Here is a 12164-nt window from a genome sequence, read left to right as displayed (position 1 = left end):
CTGATAGCCTAACATTACTAAACTAATTACTCCTGCTCTATGGCTGGAGCCTGGGTTCTGTGCAATGAAGCTACATGTCCTGTAATCTGTATACCCCGACCATACCAGCTACAAGGGTTCTGCTATGGGCCAAATTGTGGGCATGCCCTGGTGGGAACAAGCTCAGAAATCTAACTAACTACAGCTCAAAGGCCCGATACACAACTTTCACTTGCTGGCAGACCTACTGATTGAAGTGGACTGTGAGCCTGCTGGTAAGGAAGGACCTCGGTGTGCAGGATTTCCAATAGGCATAGTACACAACCATCATGAACAGAATGCCACAGACTGACAACAGCAGAGGCTCATGTTTGGTATAACAAGGGCATGCTAAAGGAAATCACAGAGGAAAGAGGACAGATAGGGATGCTCGAAATTATTTTAAAGTGGTCCTTAAGTTCCAAAATTTGCAATGAAGTCTCAAACTTTAGATGGTGTCACCACTACATTTTACTACTACACACAACATTTTATAGTATATATCTATATCTATATATATATATATATATATATATATATATATACACTGTATGTAGTTTGAGCATCTCTACTCACAGCAGGGCATGTAGAAGGGCTTACAGTTCACTCTTTATCCCACTGTAATACATCCAAGAGCCGTATGTCAACACCCCCACACTCCACATTTCTGCCATTATCCCATCATTACCTCATATCCTACCTCCTATCTCGCTACCACAAATTATACTGCTAATGCTAAAACATCTTCTGAGTGCTGCCTAATACATTTAGCAATCTGTCAGCACATTGGGTTATGGGGCGTTCTTATGGTGTAAATGGTCTCAGTGTAACCGTGTGTATATGTATAACACAAAATGTACCCCAATAAAACCCATGAGGCCCCTGCAATACACTGTCAAATAACACCTTCAACATCAATTATTCAACTCAGTCGTGGATCATTCTGGAAATTAGTGTGAAAAAAGTGGCAGAGTACTATGTCCTGGGTAAAATGTATCATGTTAGGGGGGGGGGGGGGGGTGGCGGGTGAAATGGAATTTTCGCCGTGTGATCTGATAGTAAATTGTGCACAGCTGGATGTAATAATTGTTAATGCTGCTTGAAACAGTGGAAGATCAATGCTATTATGTTATTACTGCTGTCAGTTTTATTATACTGCTATGCAATCATGCCTAGTTATCTCCTAATAATGTTTTGATAGGCACCATTAACGTTACAGTAACACAGTGAATCAGCAGCACACTTGAGTCATACTCCACATCTACTAAACCACCACGAATAAGTTGTACTTACTTTGACTTTGCAATGATAAGGATATCGGTAAAGAGAAAGAGATGGCGGTCCTGAGTCTGCAGACCGGTCTTCAGCTGAACATGGCTGTGTGTTATGAATGATCGGCTGGGGCAGATGAATGTCTGGACAAGAGGACACGATTCGGGACTTACAGGCGAAAAACAACCATCCCTGTAACAATAAGATAAAGCATATTTCAATTAAGCTCGCAAGCAATAACACATACTGGAATATAAACGGCAATTAGCTTTATTACAGGGGTAAAAGGAGCAGCAGTACGAAGTTAAAAGATTTGTGACTTGCTATATAAGCAGCACTGGCATCCTGGGGGTATATTTACTAAGCTGCGGGCTTGAAAAAGTGGAGCTGTTGCCTATAGCAACCAATCAGATTCTAGTTATCATTTATGTAATACATTCTACAAAATGACAGCTAGAATCTGATTGGTTGCTATAGGCAACAGCTCCACTTTTTCAAGCCCGCAGCTTAGTAAATATACCCCCTGGAATTAGTCTAAGATGATCTAAACTAAAATTATATATATGTACAGCGGTGGCAGTGGGCTGGTATAGGGTGGTATGTCATACCGCCTCTTCTCCTAATGCCTTCATTGGAACACTATAAAATTCCATTCACTTAGCACCACTTCTAGATTTCCAATTTGCCCACTATATACACACGACGCACGCGCGCGCGCGCACACACACACACACACAGGCTTGCGAAAGTATTCAACACCCTAAAAAAAGGCAACATATTTGTCTATATGACAAATTACACACAGATTGTTCCAGATAGTATTTTTATTGCAGACTGATACTTGGTAGCACTAATACTGCAGACTAAAGACTAATACTTGGTAGACCCACAATGTGCTGCAATAGCAGTCTGTTGGGGTAAATTTGTATCATATTTTGCACACTGTTTTGGAGTTATTTTTGCCATAACGACTCTTTTGTGAACCGACTTCAACCAATCCCAAAGAAGGAAGACACCGACGCGACTTTATGACGTCACTGACATAGGTGACGCTGTTAAAGCCTCTCTTAAAGGGGTAATGTAAATATGCAGCCATGTACAATGTAGAACCCATTGTAAACTACATTGTACATGGCCGCATACTTACATTACCCCCTTAAGAGTGGCGTTATCAGCTTCGCCTATGTCAGTGACTTCATGAAGTCGTGCCAGCATCTTTCTTCTTCGTGATTGGTTGAAGTCAGATCACGTCATGGATCCTCGCCGGGAAGCAGCCGTTCGGACTGAAGATGTTGGGGTAAGTCTTGTCTGTGTAGTCAGCAACGTTATGCCGTACCCCACCATATATAGTAATGTATTACCTTCTCACTCCATTACAGGCAGCTGAAGCCCCTTCCATATCTTGAAAACAGTGTCTTAGAGGAATTTTATACAGATCAGGAAGCTAAGACTACAGACATTAGAGTTGCTGTGACTTCACTGGCCCCACCTCTGCATATGAATCCACCAATACACACAGTGCATTTCCCCAGAGCAAGTATACAAAGCTATCAATCACACTCTGCCTGCTGAGCTAGAGAAACAACTCTCTCCTGCAGCCAAGGAGTGAAAGAGAGTATGGTGGACATGATTATTTAATTATAAACCCTTCTGTTATTCTAAGTATATTATTTATCGCAATAATACACAACATTTGATATATATTAGTATCAAATAGTGCCTTTAAGCGCACGTTAAACAATACTGTATTGAAACAAAAGTTCCAAAAATCCAGCAATTTAGTACTCAGTGAAAGGACAAACACTTCCCCTACAAGGAACCACATCCAAATCCTATTTTGTAACTTTCTTCTATAAACAAAAGCCCTATCAGTCACTGTCTAAATATTCAGAGTAAATTTACCCCAAGGTGTAATCTAACACACACTGAACGCTGAGTTACAGCCTGACATTGTCAGAGACACCACCAGCTCCAAGAAGAGACTATTTTTCTATTCCTGACTGGCTTAAAGATCATTTCTAAAAGCATACTGGAATAAAAGCCAATACCTAGTAGTCAAATTAAATGAAGTCATGTTATCACCCTCACTGACTGTCTAACTATCCATATAAACATTCACGTAGATGCCAAACCCACAGAGACCATAAAAATCGAAAGTGAGATGACACATACCTTTATTATCAAAAAAATCCATTGTATGCGTATTCCAATTACAAAATAAGCAACTCTGCTGCTGGTGGTAAACACTATATCTGCCAAAATGATCCACATGTTCAAAAGTGTTAGTGCACAATATATTCCACACTTTGACCTCTATGTACTAGCATACATAGAGCAGCAGTGATTTGTTTTTGGAGCAGAGCTGCGACATAAGTATTATTTACTTATTGCATACAAAGTAGTTCTGCTTAAAAAACTGAGCAGAGCTGCCCTCCAAGTGAGAAAGGAATTTGCTGCACATAGGAGGAGAGAGAGTGAAGCACACCTGTGTTGGTGCCCTAGTTCTGCCCTGACTCCCCTCCGTCCCTGACCCACAGCAGATGGCTGTACAAAGTGGTGGAAAGGAGGAAAATGTAGAGGAAAGAGTGGAAATTCTCATCTCTTTCCTCCATATTTACCTCCATATATAGACTCCTTAGAAACATCAGAAGTCAATACTGGCCTCTAAAATATACCAAAGCCTATGCATTAGCAAGCTACATTAATATATTATAAATCAACTCTGGCGAGCATGAGGGGAGGGCGGGTAAATTTTATCCCGGGGGAGCAAGACTTGACTCAGCTGCCTATTAGGGTTATTTTAAAGGAAAAAAATGCAGTTGGCCCAGTGACCCAGCCCAAGGTAGCCCACTATGGTGCCAGTCTGGAGGGCAGATGCCCCCTGCTCCCCAGCCCTGCCTGCCCCTGGCGAACATGCTGCCACATCTACTTGGTGTAAATAGATATCTTTAATACTGTACAGGGATGGACCATCTTTATACTGTATCACTTTGGCAGTGGGAAGAGAAGTAGAGTACAGAAGCTTAACAGTGCATGGTTTACAGTCTCCTAGGTAACAGAGAAGAGTATAAAAATGTGTTTACTCTTTAATACGTTGATGCTCCTCTTCGAGGGTTTTGAATGACCTTGCATTCAAGAGAAATACATTTGCTCATAGGTTATTATTCAGGAAGAGTAGTTGCTAAAAATTACCGTTTAAGATGTTGTTATAGAACAACAAATTCTATTAAAAACTAACAACTTTCACAAACGTATACATCTTTCTTTTAACCTACGCTTTTCTACTCAATACACAGATAAAACATTTAAGAAAGAATTACACGAAAGTAGAACAAATAGTTATGTGATATACAAACATAATTGATTTAATAACCAGCCACCATCTCCATACCTAGTTACCTAGACTTTCCCCACAAGCTCCCAGTATAGTATATTTAAAATATCTATAGCCATCAGCCATCCTCCACCAGCATGCTCCCCATACACTGCTGTAACAAGCTCATACACTGACCAATCGCCATGTACCTCCTCCTGGATCAGTTGTATGAGGAACCAGTTACTGGCTGCGGGGAAAAGGTATAGGTGAGGAAAAATGCTCAGATTGCTGATTAGTGTTTTGGCTGCATAAATGCAACCTGGCTAATAAAAAAAAATATATTTTAGTTTCCTACATAGAAACAATTTATTTATGTCCCTCTGCATACTGCTGCCTGTGGTGCTCCCCTCCCCTAATAGCAGAAACACCTCTGTATATCGGAGATCTAAGTGGGGGCTGGCAACTGAATGATCTCATGCTCTGAGGATATAATACACTTTTCTATGCCATAATGCTACTGAAGAAAAAAGAGCAGAGTAAAATAAGAAATAATAATAATTCTATATTTATATAGCACTTCTTGGGCATGCTCAGCTGCTATTCTATAGAACTATTCACATCTGTCCCTGTCACATTGTACCTTACAGTCTAAATTCCCTACCCTACACACTAGGGTTCATTTTCGTTGGAAGCCAGTTAACTTACCATTATGTTTTTGGACTGTGTGGGAAGAAACCCACGCAAACACGGGGTGGACATACAAAACTGCACAAGATAAGGCCGCGGCGGGAATCGACCCCATGACCCCAGCAGTGTGCCAACATGCTGCAAAGCAATTTGCAAATATGTTTAACGCATAGCTGGTGTCTACTATTTAAAAACTTATTAAAGGTTAAGAACAAAGAATTTCCCAGTCATAAAAAATGGCTTAGGTGACGTCCGTTAAATATGTGGTGACTAAGTTTAGCTAGTTCACTCTGCTTCCTTCTAGCAAATCCAAACTTCCATCTAAAACGTATTGTTTTCATACAGTATAGCATACCTGCATGTCCAGTTCAGTATACACTTATAGATATACTTAAGGTACTTAAAGATTTTAGATAAAGAACAAATACTCTTCAGTGGTACTTATGAGCTATATTGTACATTGTGAGCCTCATTTTAAAGTCAAATGCTAATGTTCTTTCCTGCAGCCGTCTCAAACGCGTTTGAGATATACCTACACTACAAGAACAGTCTGTTATTTCATTTTATCCTTTATTTGTTTGATTTCTTTTATTTGGCTTGATTTGTGTTCATTCCATCCATCTTCATTTTTTTCATGCACTTCATCTATTGTCCACCATCTGATCCTACCTATACACCCTCAATTTTCACCTACTCTCACAGACCACTGCACCCCCCACTTTATATCCCCTCTCCCGTCTTCTCCCACCTGACACTGATGCTCAATTAGACTGGAACACTTAGCTCCCATCCTTACCTTCTCAATAGTGTCCCAACCTTTGTCACTTCATTGTTGTTTTTAGAATTCTAAATCTACACCATAACGTAATTTTCCTCATTTTCCCTTTCCGCAATCATCCTCCATAACTAAACTTTAACACTCACTCTTCTCTAATATCCTATACATGGCTTTATACCACTTCCAGAACTTAAAACTCCCTTATCTGCACTTTCATCCATCCGTCTACCTTCTATATACACGCATACCACTATTCCTAGTTTTATTGGTATATTCACACTCGTATCACTTTCCATCTATCTCTTACACTGCAATCTACCTCTATTTTTACATTTAGCCCTCTTCATACTGTCTATCCTTACACCCCCATACCTCTCTGCCTCCACCTTACAATTCTCACCATTGTATTCCTTTTTCCATACCCCTCCTATATGCACCTACAGGTCCTCTCTACTCCATACACCACTAACTGTTCAAACTACTTCCCTCTCCCACCTACACCCACTCTCCTACCTCCACTATCCCTCACCCTATCCCATACACACCCAACCTACATCCTCTTCCTTGTTGTAAACAAAAACTAACTGTACTATTTTTACCCAAGCTCAACACATTGGGAACCACAGACCACAATCAAACTACCACAACTAGATTCCTCGGACAACAGTCAAGGAACCGTATACTGTCAGCCTAAGCATGATTAGGTTCAGAAGGGACCAAAAATATCACATAGATCAGGCAAAGAGGTCACAAACACAACCCCTGGGTTTGCTCCACAAAATTATAGAAAACTGTCCACCATATACATTCTTCTTTGCTAAGCAAAATTAAAGGACAAGTCCACATTGTGACTTTTTTAGATGTTGGGGGGATGGGGTAAATGTGGAAAATACCAAAATGTTCTACTTTACAAATATATCTTCCATCCTATCCCTAGTCATTGGTTAAATGCGCTCTCGAACAGATAATATCTGTTTTGGTGAATAGTCTTGGGGGTAAATGTATTAATGTCCGGATTCTTCAACTCCGGCGTGTTCAGCGTCTTTGGCGATTACATTTAAAGCGGCGCTGCATTGCAAAGGGAAGTTTCCCGAATCCGGACATTAATACATTTACCCCTTGGTAGTAGATTTATCAAACCTTCTAAAACGATTCCAGCTAGGCCCAGCATTTATCTAGTACATTCTAGAGAATGATACCTAGAATCTGATTGGTTACTATGGGTTACACCCCCACTTTTCCTTTATAGAAGGTTTGATAAATCCATCAATTGATCTTCATTAGGCCAGGCATATGTCATGTGTCAACAGGTGTAAAGGAAAAAGCTGATGTTGCCTACAGCAACCAATCAGAAGTTTGCTTTCACTTTCCAAACCTGACTAGAGCAAAAATGACAGAATCAGATTGGTTGCTTTGGGCAACGTCAACGTTTTTCCTTTGCACCAACTTTTATAAATGATCCCCATTGTTATTATTGTATACCATATAAGAAACTAGATAAATAGCTCACTGTAGAAGCCGCTGATGTGTTACTTTTGGTTATCAGCTGCTATGAATAGATTTATCAGTTATTATTGATGGTAATCTCCTGATTTCCTTATACTGATGGACAAACATGTTAGCAAATCATGTTTGTTTACCAGTATAAGCTAGGGAAGAAAATGGTTTGCGTGGAATGTATCCACCCTGTGCCCACACTATAACTGTGCTGAAGCATTTATGGAAAAACAGAGGAACAGATGGCATCTACGAATTATTTGGCCCATGTAATTTTATCAGAACTTGTATACTGACTGCAGATTTGTGACTCATACTGTACTTCTAAAACCATTTACTACTTACTAATTTCTACATCCCCATCCCCCACCCACTCACACCCATGCTTCACATACCAATTCCAGACCTCAATTGAGGTCTAGATGTAAAAATAAAACTGCAAAAATATGCCAAACACTTAAAATCTTAAAGCCTTTAGTCCAGGAGGAAACCGGCTCAGTATGTTGATTGCTTACTGAGCAGTCCTCTCTCCCACCCCCAACAGCTCTTTCTTCTCCAATTGCACTTCCCAATGATCTAGAGTGCTGAGGCAAAGGAGGAGGCATCAGTGTCAGTGATTAGCATGTTAGCTCAACTGATTAGCATATTAAACAGCCTAATTAGCATGCTGATTGACTGGCAGCTGTTTTTTTCCCTATTGGCTTTGTATACACAGCAATGAACAATAAAGACAGAACCTGTGAAAGAGGTTAGAGAGTAAAGCCAAGGTAAACCCTTTTCATGCTGTACTGTGTAAGTTCTATATATGTGGGAGGTGGGGGGTGTTGTTAAATGTGAATATTCTTATTGAGGAAAAAACTTAAGAGGAGATGGACTAAGTATAATGGTTACAGAAACCTTATTAGAATGCAAGTAATGGAAAAGAATAGAGCATATGACATAAAGCGACTAAAATAGTATTTGGAGAAATTGGCTGCAGGGTTTGGTTTAGTTTCACAGAAAACATTTCCTCAGCCATTGACTTTGGAGTTTATCTCTCAAACAGACTGTGGCTGGATCACTTAAAAATAACTTATTGTATAAATTTAATTCAATTAATGGTATAGTGCCCCGTTTGTATATCATTGAAACTGTACTGATTTTTGTATTGGAAATGTATTGATTTCTGAGGTAGAATGCCATGTTGGAGGCAGCTTGTTTTTGTAACATTTTTGAAGAAAGGAAATCCCATGATAAGTAAGTCTATGATCTTAAAGTGACCAACACATCTGTTTAACCTGAATGCACAACAGGCGGCCATTGTCCTTTGTCGCCTGTGTGTCCTCTATGAGAGAGAGATAGGGGAAATATCGGAATAATGAAACAGCAAGTAATTTGGGAAATCACAGATTGATGTAAATTTTGTTAAGTTTAAATTGCATTAAAAATCCAAGTTTAGAGAATATATTTAATCCTGATACTAAACATTGAATGTGATATTGTAGATATTGTCGTGCCAGGTATGGGCAGGAGATTGGTTCCCCCCTGCCAACATGTGTATCAGAGACTGTACAAAAAGTGCTGTACTTTGCAATTCAACTAGTATATGCTATCTATACTTCTGGATGATCATTAGTACCTCTAACTGGTGTGTAAGGACCCTTTCTAAACATTACTGCTTCAAGATCCGGCTTTGGCGCCCATTCATCTGTTGTAATTCATGTGACCTACAAATTAGACCACTATAATCTGTTATCCAGCCGTTCTGAGGTTTGGGATCCAGGATCTAGAAACAACACTCTGCTCAATACCCTGCAGCTCTGGCCAATGTGATAGGCAAGGATAACCATCATCATCAATTTATATAGCGCCACTAATTCCGCAGAGCTGTACAGAGAACTCGCTCACATCAGTCCCTGCCCCATTGGAGCTTACAATCTAAATTCCCTAATATAGACACACACACACAGACAGAATGACTATTTAATAGCAGCCAATTAACCTACCAGTATGTTTTTGGAGTTGGGAGGAAACCGGAGCACCTGGAGGAAACCCACACAAACACGGGGAGAACATACAAACTCCACACAGATAAGGCCATAGACCATCCACAGGAACCCTGATCAGAAGTAAGGGGTTCCAGTCCAGATGCCCAGAAAGGGGGTGCACTAGCAGCAAGAGTTTACCTAGAAGGAAGCCGTTCCAGGTGCCGGTGGCTGAAGGAGCTTGGTGGCTGCAGCACAGTGCCCCTTATAGCGTTTATAAGGGGCACATTTTTGATAAAGAAAGTTTGGCAAGGCAAGGCAAGCCGGACCCCAGCAACACGACAGGGTGGCATAAGAGGTCCACCCAGGGACGGATTAAGGGAATGGAGGCCCCTGGGCTAAGGGGGCCTCCATTCCCCCGTGAGGGCCCCCCCCCCCGTTATCCGAGCTGCCCGCGCCTCTTCCCCGCACTTACCTCCTTCCCTGGCACGCTGTAAGGAGTAAGGAGACTACAGCACGCCGGGGAAGGACCGCAGTGAAAGTGCTTAGCAGCACTGATCGCGCCGGGGGCGCCCCCGCCCCCGACTGATCAATACTGCTGCTAAGCACTTTCAAGGATAGCCCAGTTAGCCCTATGGTTAATCCGGCCCTGGGTCCACCCTATCATATAAATCAAAAAAGAATGTCTGTATTAGACAATGCAGGGCTATATAGCATGCTGCATAGGATAATTCTATTAAGCAACTATATTTGGCTCTAATAAACATTCTATGGATAAATTGGTAAATTGGTAACATTGGTTCACAATGCTGCTCCACAAACTAGTAACCCCAAATACAGAAAAGTCTGAAAGTGATGCAAAAAGAATATTAAACAAATTAATTTTTTTTCATCCAGGTTTATAATACCAACAACACATGTCTATGTATGTAATCTCTGTGAAACGAGACCATGTGATTTCTTATAGGTACTGTATACATGCTGCTATGTTACAGCCCTCAGTATTGAGCTTGGTGGATCATTATTCATGCATTCACCTTCTGCAACGTACAATCGGTAGTTGTTGAAAGGATAGAGTATTTGGTCACTGGCAGTTATAGAGTTGCACACAGTAGATTACTTTGAATTGCATTCACTAGAGGGTGGACAGAGCATGGACAAATCTCAAAATAGCGATAAACACTAGGAGGACTGCACTTTCAATATTTATAGCACTGCCTTCAAACTTCAAAGTTGACTCTGGGCACTACATTATGTCCAGTGTTTGACGTCTGTGACAATGATCTCTTAATCACTAGTTTGAGGACCTTCCACGCTGCATTCACAAATTGGTGAAAGTGGTGCAGGGTGATGTATCATGGCCAACTCTACAGCCCTCAGTTAATACATACCCTGGTGCAGCACAGTGGCCTATTGGTTAGCACTTCTGCCTCACAGCACTGGGGTCATGAGTTAAATTCCCGACCATGGCCTTATCTGTGTGGAGTTTGTATGTTCTCCCTGTGTTTGCGTGGGTTTCCTCCAAGTCCTCTGGTTTCCTCCCACGTTCCAAAAAGTTAATTGGCTGCTATCTAAATTGACCCTAGTCTGTTTGTGTGTGTGTATGTCAGGGAATCTAGACTGTAAGCTCCAATGGGGCAGGGACTGAACTGAATGAGTTCTCTGCACAGCGCTGCGGAATTAGTGGCGCTATATAAATAACTGATGATGAAGATGATACCCTATCCTTTAAATATCTGCTCCTTGTGCATTCCCACACAGAGAAAGGCAAAAGCAACTTCAACGTTTTTTCCCACAATAGTGTAAATGAAAGCCCAAATCTTGGCTTCCACAGCACCTTCACGAGGGGGCTCATGCATGCGTACAACTAAAGAAACTAGTTTGGCAAAGTTAACTCTTAGCGCTCCGTGCCAGTATTGCAGGGGCAGCTGGTTATTGCCCATCAGTCATGGTGATATTTATTTGGTATATGCCGGTCCTACTTAAATCCTACTTATCACCACAATCAGTGGTGATAAGTACAATGATAAATAATATTCCATTGTAGATAAGGGATAAGTTCTCACACTCTAAACTCAAGGCTTCTTTCCATTTCTAAGAAATATTACCACCATTCTCATATAGCCGTGTTCTACGAGCAAACTATTTTGAAATTAATTGTTCTTTACTGCAAAATGCATGGAAATGAAATGTGTCTGTGGATTAAAACCAGACCACAGATGTGGACAGGCCCAAATTTAACTTTGTTGCCCCCCCTCCCCTCCATTCTCGTGAAACAATTTAGGTCCCCGGACTATTACTCATATAGCTCAACCTCCCGCATGTATCATCTGTATAAAACAATTACGATATATGTATATTCTAGCAGCAATTTCAAATGATCATTGACATCTTATAATGGAAGGCATAAAAGAGAAGAACTGTGAGGAGATAATGAAAGAAGTGGCAGCCTGCCACCCCAATGCTTCGGCCTCCTTAGGTCCAGGCCTATCTGATCCGTTTAAAACACTGGACCTAACATCAGGGAACTGAAATGAACTGAAAAATGCTGTAGTACTAATATTAAATATAACATTAGATTTTGCGTATAACAGGGTTTAGTATATTTGCCAACGTAGCATAAGTACAATGC

General features: G+C 40.9%; 1 protein-coding gene across 1 annotated transcript in view; it reads right to left on the bottom strand.

The window, feature by feature from the left end:
- ARHGAP20 (Rho GTPase activating protein 20) overlaps window positions 1–12164 on the bottom strand; it is a 98113-nt gene that overhangs the window by 59035 nt on the left and 26914 nt on the right. Inside the window, exon 3 of the mRNA XM_075198888.1 lies at window positions 1312–1482. Coding sequence (XP_075054989.1) covers window positions 1312–1482 — 171 coding nt within the window. The remainder of the gene's footprint in view (window positions 1–1311; window positions 1483–12164) is intronic.

Source organism: Mixophyes fleayi, chromosome 2, assembly GCF_038048845.1.
Source record: "Mixophyes fleayi isolate aMixFle1 chromosome 2, aMixFle1.hap1, whole genome shotgun sequence".
Taxonomy (NCBI): Eukaryota; Metazoa; Chordata; class Amphibia; order Anura; family Limnodynastidae; genus Mixophyes; species Mixophyes fleayi.
Note: the sequence above shows the minus strand (reverse complement) of the source record. Positions and strands in the feature narration are given on the sequence as shown.